The sequence below is a fragment of the Mytilus trossulus genome, chromosome 10 (assembly GCF_036588685.1).
Source record: "Mytilus trossulus isolate FHL-02 chromosome 10, PNRI_Mtr1.1.1.hap1, whole genome shotgun sequence".
Lineage (NCBI taxonomy): Eukaryota > Metazoa > Mollusca > Bivalvia > Mytilida > Mytilidae > Mytilus > Mytilus trossulus.
The window spans coordinates 50,260,375-50,274,230 of record NC_086382.1 but is presented as its reverse complement, the minus strand read 5'-3'; the positions used below and the strand labels follow the sequence as shown (position 1 = coordinate 50,274,230).

At 36.0% G+C, this 13,856-nt stretch overlaps 1 protein-coding gene across 1 annotated transcript in view; it reads right to left on the bottom strand.

Annotated features, from left to right (window-relative positions):
- LOC134687984 (protein mono-ADP-ribosyltransferase PARP4-like) overlaps nt 1-3,263 on the bottom strand; it is a 44,821-nt gene extending 41,558 nt beyond the window's left edge. Inside the window, exons 1-2 of the mRNA XM_063548448.1 lie at nt 3,210-3,263; nt 1,810-1,945 (exon numbers count right to left, since the gene is read on the bottom strand). Of these exons, the coding sequence (XP_063404518.1) occupies nt 1,810-1,938 (129 nt within the window). The 5' untranslated portion in view covers nt 1,939-1,945; nt 3,210-3,263. The remainder of the gene's footprint in view (nt 1-1,809; nt 1,946-3,209) is intronic.
- Between the last annotated feature and the right edge of the window lie 10,593 nt (nt 3,264-13,856).

Here is a 13,856-nt window from a genome sequence, read left to right as displayed (position 1 = left end):
ATCTTTACATACATGAATTACAATAATATAAAGAACAATTACCAATACATATACAAATATTAATACTTATTCAGTTAAACTAGAATAATATAAATTAAGGCGGGCCACAAAAATTAAATATCCGCCACATAAGTTACTGATGCATAAAATGCAAAAATAAAATAAAATAAATAAACTAGAAATTTGACAAAAATAAAAAAAAAAGGAGAGGGCGGGTGGGTAAATTTCGATCTGATTTCTCTAACGTATTCTAATGTAATGACTAGGAAAAAGAATTCACTTTAAAACTAAAGGTGGAGTGAACACAATTCAAAATCAGTTATGCGAGAATATCAAATGATCGGCCAAAGGGGGGTAACTAGAACATATTTCGCATCGTAATTACTAGTTTTTTAGAAAAAACAAACCAATTACTTCTTGGCTTCATAAAAGACTGTAATAATAATATAAATTTATTTGGCCGAAAACATAAATCTTTACATACATGAATTACAATAATATAAAGAACAATTACCAATACATATACAAATATTAATACTTATTCAGTTAAACTAGAATAATATAAATTAAGGCGGGCCACAAAAATTAAATATCCGCCAAACTAGCCCGCCAAACAAAACCAAACAAGTTACAGATGTGGTTAAACCCAAGAGATGTAACACTCTCTTGAAAGTTCAACTCCAAGCAGGAAGAATAAAACACTTCTTCAGCTGCTAGATCTACTTAGGAGATACTCACGGAAATCTCTCCTAAAAGTAGAGTACCTTAAAGAGACATATATACACTGATGAATCCAAAGGATGAAACACTCCCTTGAAAATTCAAACACCTAAGGAATGAAACACTCCCTTTAGGCTAGCCTATAAAAACTAAATAATAATAATGACATACATGAAGACAAAATACAAAATACTAAATTATTTACATATGATTAATAGCATGTATTTCGATCTGATTACTCTAACATATTCTAATGTAATGACTAGGAAAAAGAATTCACTTTAAAACTAAAGGTGGAGTGAACACAATTCAAAATCAGTTATGCGAGAATATCAAATGATCGGCCAAAGGGGGGTAACAAGAACATATTTCGCATCGTAATTACTAGTTTTTTAGAAAAAACAAACCAATAATTGCTTACATCCACTTCATTTGAACTTTGGTGGATAGTTGTCTCATTGGCAATCATACCACATCTCATTATTTTTATAAAGTTAAATAAGACTGAAATTCTGATGGATATTTGCTTTACAATAAAATCTCTTCAAAAACTATGATCAAAGGGACACCAATTGTGTGGGTGACCTGAAGCTAATTTTTACTTTGAATAGACCACTTTCGAGTTCATCCGTCACCGGCAAAAACTCGTCAATTATGCACGCCTTTATGACGTCATTTACCAGATAGAGGGGCTCGCCTGTATCCCTGCACTATTTACGTTCATCAAGCGTCTTAGTGATCGTCTTTGTGCAGGATAAACTAGAAATAATGGTTGCTCTGTAGGTACTTACTGACATTTCCCTAATGACAGCAGTGTTGATTGTCAATTTTGAGAATTCAATTTGCCGAATAATTCGTACAATATAGAATTATAGTTTTCCAACCACTCGCTCAACATTGGAAGGAAGTGACGACGCCCCTAAACGCACAAATGACGATGATAAAGGCGCGTATAATTGACGAGTTTTTTCCGGTGACGGATGAACTCGAAAGTGGTCTATTACTTTGAATAAAATTTTGAATAGTAGTTCATATGAATTGTTCAACAAGCAAATTTTCATTCAAAATTTATTATTGCCTTGTACATACCTTCTTGGTGACAAGGTAAGAAATAATTCCTCCATTTTCAGTGATCTTTTTCCTGATTTCTGTCTTTTTTTTTAAGTTGACACTGGTAGTCAAGTCCAGGACTATCTGACAATCACTAAATATTGACATTTTTTATCTGAAAACAGAAATATATCATTACTTTCTTATTTTCTATTGATAAACTTTCAGCAATACAACAAAAAACAAAATGACCTGGGGTTCAGTAAGCTTAATATATATCTGAGATAGCTGCATAGTTCGATGAAAATCCAATATTTAAAGTGCATCCGTAAAAAAAGTTTGTTTTTCACTGTGTTTTATGAAATCGGTTAAAAGTTCAACTTGCAAGACATTTTAATTTAACGCCCCTCGTAATCATTAAAGGTCTCAAATTATCCAGAATAACTGAATAAGGTCTAATTTACGCCCCTTTTGCATGCGTTAATCCTTGCTTTAATTGTCACTGTATATTTCATTATTTTAGGTGAAAAGTGAAAATCTGTTGAATTAAAATAAAGTGATGCTTATGTAACCGGAGAGCACGTATCTACTCTACAAATTCATATCGTTATCACCGGGATTCGAACTCTGGTCGTCTAGGTGAAGTCAGTGTGTTAACCCACTGAGCCAAAGCATCGATTCCCTAGCTCAGTTGATTAAGACTGGCAATATATATGTTCTACCTGTACTGAGGGGAAGCAATCCCCCTACACTATTCCCCCACAACAAGAGTCATCATATCTTCATATATGACTCTTAACAGCACAAACCCTGGCTATACTCCAGATAACCATCGTGGATTTTTTAGTCGGGCGCCAAATGTCACCGGATAGCACGTATAGATCTACTCTACAAATTCATATCGTCATCACCCAGATTCGAACCCTTGTCATCTGGGTGACAGTCACGCAGTGCGTTCACCCACTGAGCCAAAGAATCGATTCCCTAGCTCAGTTGATTAAGACTAGCTATATATGTTCTACCTGTACTAATGGGAAGCAACCCCACTACACTTAGATCACTCACAGCAGGAGATGATTTTTCTTATTTGTTCATAAAAATATATAGTATACTACACCATATCACGATCCTAATGCATTTGTAATGTACAATGTATTTATAATCTAGTGTCTTCTGATATCATGTCTAAATTCATGTTTATCTAATTGACTCATGACTATAGTATACAAGTCAGTCACTTTTTGCTGATTTGGATCAGAGTCGTGAAACATGGAAATCCCCTTTTGTAGCATAATATTTTTTACGCGACGCACAAATAAATCAACTCGGCACCAACAACAATTTTTACCTGAAGAGTTTTTAACTATTATTGGAAAAGTGGCTATAAGAACATATGAGATAGTTAACAGGTAAACACTGCGAATGTTGGCAAGAATTACATGTTGATGTTTCAGTTTTCAGTTTGACTCAGTTTCTTCTTTCACAACTTCCTGTCGTTCTAAATATAGAAATGATTTGAAGTTTAAATGGCGGGAATTTTAAAAGTATTAGTAAAGTTCACAGGTCAAAATTCAACTTCCGAACCAAGGTTGTCCGTTCTACGGACATTCCTGAAGTCTTGCGTTTAACACATTAATTGCCGAATTTAGGGGCTTCGGTCCTTGCATGAAATTTGAAGGTTAATTGCGTGAATGATGGTTTTATATAAAAACACATTTTAAAGTTGAATTTTCGAAAATTTCCTGTTTACAAAACTTTGAATTTTTCGAAAAACTAAGGATTTTCTTATACCAGGCATAGATTACTTTAGCCGTATTTGGCACAACTTTTTTTTTTTTTTAAATTGATACTTGTTTATTCCAAATATTTTCTGTTTACAATTTCCTCAGTTGCCCAGGATGCAAACTGTGGATTCCCGTTTACATTTAAACCAACTGTCCGGGAAGCAGGAGGCTGAAAAAAGTGCACTGTATTATCCGAAAAAAATAGCATACATGTTATAATACTCATATTCTTTTATATGACAATGAGTGAAAAAGGAATATCTTTATAGAATGTACTACTAGTGGTAAATAATATAACATTATAAAAACATAAACGAGTGCACCTTTAAACCAGATTCACATAACATTTTAACATAATCGAGTGCATCTTTAAACCATGGATTACCGTAATCAATATAAATTAAAGAGATATAAAAAAAACATACAACATGACTGCTATCTCCTGCAAGGTATGTACTTATAGTATGAAATTAATTAATGTGTTTATTTTCTCTTTGTCTAATGTATTTTATCGATAAGTAACAGGGTTGGCACAACTTTTTGGAATTTTGGATCCTCAATGCTCTTCAACATATAACTATTTTCATATGCGCGTCACTGATGAGTCCTATGTAGACAAAACACGAGTCTGACGTACTAAATTATAATCCTGGTACCTTTGACAACTATTTACACCACTGGGTCGATACTGGTGGATGTTTCGTGGCTTCGGTGTTGACATGAATATCAATAATTTGGTCATTTTTATAAATTTCCTGTTTACAAAACTTTGAGTTTTTCGAAAAACCTTGGTCTATGTGAATATTAAACAAAGGACACAGATGGATTCATGACAAAATTGTATTTTGGTGATGGTGATGTGTTTGGACATCTTACTTTACTGAACATTCTTGCTGCTTACAATTATCTTTATCTATAATGAACTTGGCCCAGTAGTTTCAGAGGAGAAGATTTTTGTAAAAGATTACTAAGATTTACGAAAAATGGTTAAAAATTGACTATAAAGGGCAATAACTCCTGACCATTTCGGTCATGTTGACTTATTTGTAGATCTTACTTTGTCGACATTTATTGCTTTTTACAGTTTATCTCTATCTATAATAGTATTCAAGATCATAAAAAAAAACAGCAAAATTTCATTAAAATTACCAATTCAGGGGCAGCAACCCAACAACAGGTTGACTGATTCATCTGAAAATTTCAGGGCAGATAGATCTTGACCTGTAAACATTTTTACTTCATGTCAGATTTGCTTTGAAAGCTTTGGTTTTTGAGTTATAAGCCAAAAACTGCATTTTACCCTTATGTTCTATTTTTAGCCATGGCGGCCATCTTTGTTAGTTGGCCGGGTCACGCCACACACTTTTTAAACTAGATACCCCAATGATGATTGTTGCCAAGTTTGGATTAATTTGTCCCAGTAGTTTCAGAGAAGAAGATTTTAGTAAAAGATTACTAAGATTTACGAAAAATGGTTAAAAATTGACTATAAAGGGCAATAACTTCTAAAGGGGCAACTGACCATTTCGGTCATGTTGTCTTATTTGTAAATCTTACTTTGCTGAACATTATTGCTGTTTACAGTTTATCTCTATCTATAATAATATTCAAGATAATATCCAAAAACAGCAAAATTTCCTTAAAATTACTAATTCACGGGCAGCAACCCACTAACAGGTTATCTGATTTATCTGAAAATTTCAGGGCAGATAGATCTTGACCTGATAAACAATTTTACCCCATGTCAGATTTGCTCTAAATGCTTTTGTATTTGAGTTATAAGCCAAAAACTGCATTTTACCCTTATGTTCTATTTTTAGCCATGGCGGCCATCTTGGATGGTTGGCCGGGTCACCGGACATATTTTTTAAACTAGATACCCTAATGACGATTGTGGCCAAGTTTGGTAAAATTTGGCCTAGTAGTTTCAGAGGAGAAGATTTTTGTAAAAGTTAACGACACCGGACGACGGACGACAGACGACGGACGACGGACGACGGACGCCAAGTGATGGAAAAAGCTCACTTGGCCCTGTGGGCCAGGTGAGCTAAAAAGTGAAGTGTTTAAGGGGGTTTCATGGGGAAAGGGTCTGATCCCGGATCACGCTTACTGTTTTGTCAGATTCCTATATTTCGCCTATAGTACACTATGTACGTTACTAATTCTTTTTTTTGTAATTTCCCGTGTCCCGCTACACTTCATTTACGTTTTCACGGCAAAATAATTTGACTTCTACGGAAGCGTATAAGGGACATAGAAAAAAATAAAATTGGTAGTGACCTTTTTTTTCAAAGTCAAAATTTTGGCATTTCAAATCTCAAAATTTTAACTTTAACTCGAAATTTTAACTTTTCTTATCTTGAAATTTTGACTTTCTAAAATCTTGAAATTTCAACTTTTTTAAAACTCGAAATTTTGACTTTTTTTAAACTTGAAATTTCGGCTTCTCTAAACTCGATATTTCGACTTTTTCTTAACTCGAAATTTCAACTTCTTTTAAACTCGAAATTTCGACTTTTTCGAAACTCGAAATTTTGACTTCATTTAAACTCGAAATTTCAACTTTCTTTAAACTTAAAATTTCGACTTTTCCCCATATTTATACGTTTGCGATTACCACATTCACAGTCATTTATATCAGTAAGGCGGAGAGCCATATACATCACAAACTTCATAAGCATATTTTAATAAATTAAACCATGTTAGAGAGGTTGTTTTAGATAGAAAATCTTGTTCTTGGCGAAGAATAAATAAAATATGTTTCACGTTCGAATACATACTTTAAGTCTGAACTTCAGATATATGTATCAAGACACCCCGCTATTCCGACACACCTAGATTACGACATACTTTTATTCAACAGTCTAATATATAAAGACAAGGGTTAATAGTTGTGTTATAAGAATGCAAACTTCCAAAACTAGAAAACTGAGCAACTCATTGGTCGTCCTGAATATGAATGGCATTTTGTTTAAACAAGGCAAAGTCAGTGACTTGCTATTGGGATACCAAACAAGCCTTTGAAACTGTGATGCTAAATGTCCTCAGATCTGACGATCCTATGACAGTGTCGTGGAAACTTAAAAATGAAATATGGGGGGGGGGGGGGGGGGGGGGGTGTTTCTGTCAACATGCATGTTCTTTTTACGAATGATTTCTTCAATATTAAATGCTGATCAATATCTTAATTTAAGAACAAAACCAATTACGAATATAAATTGACAAAATGTGTGGAAAAAGTAGAAATTTTGAGTTTAGAAAAAGTTGAAATTTCGAGTTTAATAAAAGTCGAAATTTCGAGTTTAAAAAAAGTCGAAATTTCGAGTTTAATAAAAGACAAAATTTCGAGTTTAAAAAGTCGAAATTTTGAGTTTTAAAGAAGTCAAAATTTTGAGTTTAAAAGAAGTTGAAATTTCGAGTTTAATAAAAGTCGAAATTTCGAGTTTAAAAAAAGTCGAAATTTCGAGTTTAATAAAAGACGAAATTTCGAGTTTAAAAAGTCGAAATTTTGAGTTTTAAAGAAGTCAAAATTTTGAGTTTAAAAGAAGTTGAAATTTCGAGTTAAGAAAAAGTCGAAATTTCGAGTTTAGAAAAAGTCGAAATTTCGAGTTTTAAAAAAGTTGAAATTTCAAGATTTTAGAAAGTTAAAATTTCAAGATAAGAAAAGTTAAAATTTCGAGTTAAAGTCGAAATTTTGAGATTGAAAAGCCAAAATTTTGACTTTGAAAAAAAAAAGTCACTACCAATTTTATTTTTTTCTATGTCCCTAATACGCTTCCGAGACTTCCACGTGTCGCCCTTACTAAAAATCGACAATCCCGCGTCACGCTTGGACTCTAATGAAACCCACCTTATTAAAGAGGTGAATGCTGCCAAGGCTTTAATTTAGCTGATATTTCAAACTCATAAAACATATACTTCATCTTGATGAAATGTGATTTAAAAAAAAATGAGTATTCACAACTGTGAACTGAAACCATCTCATATGTCATAAAATTTTATTCATAACAAACCCTCATTGTCAATTCTCATTGTCAATAAGTAGATGTAGTAGAAAAATAAGATATTAGGCAGACTTAACATTAGGTGAGTAATCCTTTATTTCAAGTTCGATGGGATCGATGCGTTCAACTAAGTCACCACATATTAGGAGAGAACAGTAAAATTATAAAAATACCGAACTCCGAGGAAATTCAAAACGGAAAGTGTCTATTCCAATGTGAGAAAATTATCTAAATAATGGAAAGTGAAGGTAATGGATAATGTTAGCTTCTTTTAATTCTTTTAAAGAAGGTCCTGTCTACAACCAGTACAAATAAAACAATGGATCATATGATATCATTCTTTCTGAATGACCAACAGAGGACGAGGCAAACAACGCAACAGAGAAGAGCTACATGAGAAGGCCATAAAGACACACTGTGATCACCGGTCAATGGTTCTGTTTTTAGAACATTCGATTTGCGTAAATATTGCTGTACGGAGGTTATGTATCAACTGTCTTTTCCCGTTTTTGTACTTACATGAACAACACGACGCATGCCACATGTGGATCAGGATCTGCTTATCTGTCGAGACTAGAGCATTTGAGATCTTAATAGAGTGAATTTCCCTTGTTTATTTCAAAGACAAGGATCGAATACCAAACAATTGCAGAAATCCACTTGAGAGAAAGAAGCGATTTTGTATGAGCAAACTAGTATGGAACAGATGCATATGTTGTAGACATAGAAAAACCCAATTCAAATACTGGGTCGATGGGAATATAGAGATCGGAAGAAAGTAGTCCGAGATTATTCTGACGTCCAACAGGACCCATGGCCCCAGATTTTCTAGCAAAACAGCCGTTGAACATCTGAGTAATCTCTGACTAGGAAGAAAGATGCTGGTGAACGAAACAGTAAGGAAAGGAAAGAAGGCTAGATGGGGTACAATGTCGATGCCACTGCTGGTAGACGTTTTGTCCTTGATGGTATCACCAGTTCAGTAGTCAGCACTTCGGTGTTGACATGCATATCAATTGTATGGTCAATTAATTCAGGAGAACACCATTACGGAATTTGATCTTGATAGGGTTTTCGATCGGAAGCTATTGAAAAGAAACTCGAGAAGAGACAAGCGCTTTTCAACTATTTAAAATTGGAGAGAGACGACCTAACTGAGTTGATGGTATCACCAGCTCAGTAGTCAGCACTTCGATGTTGACATGCATATCAATTGTATAAATTGACTGTTTGCAAAAGTGTGAATTATTCGAAATACTAAGGATATTCCAATTCCAGGCTTAGATTACCTTAGCCATATTTGGCAGAATTTTTAAAGCCTCAATGCTCTTTAACTTTGTACTTGTTTGACTTTTCACTTTTTAAATGTGAGCCTCACTGGTGAGTCGTATGTAGACGAAACGCACTTCAGGCGTATCAAATTGTAAGATTGATACCTTTCATAACTTCGTAGATTGCCCAAGGACACATTGGTAAAGCTAATCAATTCAGGAGAACACCAATAGTTCTTGAACATTTTAGCGGGAATGTCAAATCCACTATAAAACTTAATTAATCATACGGAGACTATCTTCATGTAGAAAAACTCCAGTGTATATGGTGGGATTCGAACTCAAGACCTTCAACACATCAAGCCACGACACATACCACTACACCAGTCCAGGACGCCTGGATACGACTCAGGGATACGAACTAACAGTTATTTAACATACTTAAAGGAAGCAAATCTTTTTATAAGTGGGGCGAGCTGGCAGACCTGTATTCATTGGAGTTTGAAACTTTTTCGTTAATAAGTGAGTTGTCAGACTGATTGTTCAATTTGGTTTTATACTTTTTCAAAAGTAGAGCGAGTAGGTAAACAAGAGTGGGGCGATTTTTTTGTAAGGTGGCGAAATAGTATGGGCCGATTGGCAACAGGGGCGAGTTGACATTGTTTGATCTGTCTGAATCTGTAGTGGTACGTGTAGAATCATGTTTAGGCTTTTATACACGGTGGAGAAGAGCGCCGTTGTTATGGGCGATATTCTTGAAAAGCGGTCTTAAATGCCTCTACATAACCTGCATGTACAACTTTATCTGGTAGTTGGTTCCAGTGAATAGTTGTTTCCACAAAAAATGAATGTTTGTACTGTGGTTTGTTGCTATTTGGTACCTTAAGTCCTTTGGTGTTATTGATAACTTGACGTTCGATGATATTGTCAGTTTCACAGTTTGAATAAGTTTTGGCTTTTATTGTTCGTTTCGGTCTTGCTGGTATGACAAAATTGTCGGCTGGTAGAGCCGGCACCAGACCCTCAACCACCTTGTAAATCAGGATAAGACGGAGGCTATATCTTCTTTCCTCTAGCGTCTCCATTTCAAGCTGGCGTCTCATATTAGTTATGGGCCCTGTCTCTCGACTCCTGTAGTTTTTTCTTGATGAAACGTAATCCTCTGTTTTGGATACGTTCTAGTTTGTCAATATCCCCTTTCATATATGGGTTCCAGATCGTTGCGCCATATTCCATTGTTGATCTTACAAGGGATATGTATGCTACTTTCCTACATGCTTCTGGTACGTTCCTCAAGTTCCTCCGAAGAAAGCCCAAGGTGGCGTTGGCTTTCTTGCTGATGTTATTTATGTGGAAGCTCCATTTCAGATCGTTTGAGATTTGGAGTCCTAAGCAGGGATTTACTTGTACTTCTTGTAGAATGTGTTTATTCAGCGTGTAGAATTTGTCTGCTTTTTTGTTTATGGATAGGACATAGCACTTTTTGGCGTTGAAACGCATTCCCCATTTGTCGGCCCAGATTTCTAGTTGTTCCAAATCTGTTTGTAGCTTTTGTTGGACTTGGCTATTTTTAATTGTTCTGTATAGTAGGCAGTCGTCAGCAAATAGTCTTACTGATGATGTTACACTGTCAGGCACTTCAGGCGTATCAAATTGTAAGATTGATACCTTTCATAACTTCGTAGATTGCCCAAGGACACATTGGTAAAGCTAATCAATTCAGGAGAACACCAATAGTTCTTGAACATTTTAGCGGGAATGTCAAATCCACTATAAAACTTAATTAATCATACGGAGACTATCTTCATGTAGAAAAACTCCAGTGTATATGGTGGGATTCGAACTCAAGACCTTTAGCACATCAAGCCACGACACATACCACTACACCAGTCCAGGACGCCTGGATACGACTCCGGGATACGAACTAACAGTTATTTAACATACTTAAAGGAAGCAAATCTTTTTATAAGTGGGGCGAGCTGGCAGACCTGTATTCATTGGAGTTTGAAACTTTTTCGTTAATAAGTGAGTTGTCAGACTGATTGTTCAATTTGGTTTTATACTTTTTCAAAAGTAGAGCGAGTAGGTAAACAAGAGTGGGGCGATTTTTTTGTAAGGTGGCGAAATAGTATGGGCCGATTGGCAACAGGGGCGAGTTGACATTGTTTGATCTGTCTGTATCTGTAGTGGTACGTGTAGAATCCTGTTTAGGCTTTTATACACGGCGGAGAAGAGCGCCGTTGTTATGGGCGATGTTCTTGAAAAGCGGTCTTAAATGCCTCTACATAACCTGCATGTACAACTTTATCTGGTAGTTGGTTCCAGTGAATAGTTGTTTCCACAAAAAATGAATGTTTGTACTGTGGTTTGTTGCTATTTGGTACCTTAAGTCCTCTGGTGTTATTGATAACTTGACGTTCGATGATATTGTCAGTTTCACAGTTTGAATAAGTTTTGGCTTTTATTGTTCGTTTCGGTCTTGCTGGTATGACAAAATTGTCGGCTGGTAGAGCCGGCACCAGACCCTCAACCACCTTGTAAATCAGGATAAGACGGAGGCTGTGTCTTCTTTCCTCTAGCGTCTCCATTTCAAGCTGGCGTCTCATATTAGTTATGGACCCTGTCTCTCGACTCCTGTAGTTTTTCTTGATGAATCGTAATCCTCTGTTTTGGATACGTTCTAGTTTGTCAATATCCCCTTTCATATATGGGTTCCAGATCGTTGCGCCATATTCCATTGTTGATCTTACAAGGGATATGTATGCTACTTTCCTACATGCTTCTGGTACGTTCCTCAAGTTCCTCCAAAGAAAGCCCAAGGTGGCGTTGGCCCAGATTTATAGTTGTTCCAAATCTGTTTGTAGCTTTTGTTGGACTTGGCTATTTTTAATTGTTCTGTATAGTAGGCAGTCGTCAGCAAATAGTCTTACTGATGATGTTACACTGTCTGGTAGGTCATTGATGTGGCACAGGAATAGGATTGGTCCTAAGACTGTGCCCTGGGGGACCCCAGAGTCGACTGTTGTTTCGCCAGATGATTCGCCTTCCACGATGGTTCTCATTGATCTTGCAGTTAAGAAGTTCTTAAGCCATTTGTGTGTATTTCCTTTAATTCCATACTGATCTAATTTATGTAATAATTTGTTGTATGGTACTGTGTCGAAAGCTTTTGAAAAATCTAATATGCCTACGTCGATTTGATGTCCCTTGTCGTGTTCTTGTAAGAAGTCGTTGATGGTAGTTATGAGCTGGGTTTCATATGAGTATCCTGACCTGAAGCCGTGGTTTAAGTTGGTTAGGATTTTGTTTCTTTCCAGATGTTTTAGAATATGCCTGCATACGATATGTTCTAGAATTTTGCTGATGACAGATGTTAGGGATACAGGTCTGTAGTTTTCTGCCAGGTGTTTGTCTCCTTTTTTGAAGATAATGGATATGTTGGCGTCTCTCCAGTCTTTTGGTAGTTCACCTGTGTCTAGCGATCATGGCATAATGATTTGTAGTATGGGTGCTAGTTGTTCAGCACATTCCTTAAGTATGCGGTTTGGGATGTTGTCTGGTCCGGAGGCTTTATTTGGGTTTGTGTTTTTAAGTAGTTTTTCCAGTCCCTTTTGGTCGATCGTTAATGGTGTTATATTGATTTTAGCTCGTATTCTTGTTGTTGGTAGGTTAGTGTCTGATGTTATTGTGAATACGGACTTGAATTGATCTAGTAGGAGTTCGGCTTTCCCTTTACTGTCACTGACAGTAGTTCCCTTTTTTAATGGTGCTATTCCTCCTGAGTCCTGGCGTTTGGATTTAGTGTATTTCCAAAACAGCTTTGTGTAATTGTTGTTTAGTCCCTCAAAGATGTTTTGGTTGACATATTCGTATTCTGCTTTCCTCAGTTGTTTCTTGCATTCCTTTTGGAAAGACCTATAATTTGACCATTTGTTTGTTTTCCTGGCTTGTTTGTATAGTCTCTGTTTTTTCTTTAGCATTTTCCTCTGTTTGTGTTTGATCCATGGGATGTTATTTCTTGATCTTATTTCTTTGTTCGGGATATTTGTGATCATGGTTTTTTGAAGCTGACTTTTGAAGGTGTCCCAAAGTTGATGTACCTCAGCTCCTTGATGATGTTTTTCTTTGACCTCTTCTAGGGTGTGTTTAAGGTCTGTTGTGATTTGGTCCCATTTCGCCTTCTTGTAGATGTAAGCTTTTTTGATGGTATACTTTTGTTTCCAGGTCGGCGATTATAATGTCATGGTCTGATATACCTGGTACGTTATTTGAGGATTTAACTAGAGTTGGGTTCGTAACAAATACAAGATCTAGGAGGTTTCCTTCACGAGTTGGTAAAGTGTGTATTTGTGTCAGATTATATGTTTCAGATATATCAACTAGTCCTTGTTGGATTTCCCTGTCTGGTCCAAGGCTGTTGCTGTGTCCCATATGATATCGGGGCAGTTGAAATCTCCTGTTAGAATGATATTGGTGTTTCCATTAGTCCTGGCTTTCTCAAGTGAATTTTGTAGTTCATTTAGGTGTTTTTGATCTCTGTGTGGCATGTAAAAAGATCCAACTAGCAAGTCTTTGTTGTTTTTTATTTTGATCTTTACCCATTCAATTTCTCCATCAGTAATTAAGGATGTTTGTTCGACTGATGTAATGGATTTCTCTACAAGCACAAATACACCCCCTCCAAGGGTCCCTCTGTCATTTCTGTATACATTATAGTTGGTGGGGAATATTTCGCTTGACATTATGGCGTCTTTTGTTGGATTTGATCCTGGTTTTATTCCTTTTAACCATGATTCTGTGGCGCATACTATGTCTGGTTTCAAGTAGTGGAGTGCTGCCTCAAATTTTTTTTTTTTTTTTTTATCTTTTATGCTCCTGCAGTTGATTGTCATGATGCGGAGGTTGTTTTTTTCTGGTATCTCGTAAGGATTGCTACTGAGATGTGATTTCCTTTGGTTTATGGATGACCTTGTCTTGCTGTGAGATGACATGTTTCCACTCTTTGGGCTGCTTGACTTCAGTGGGCT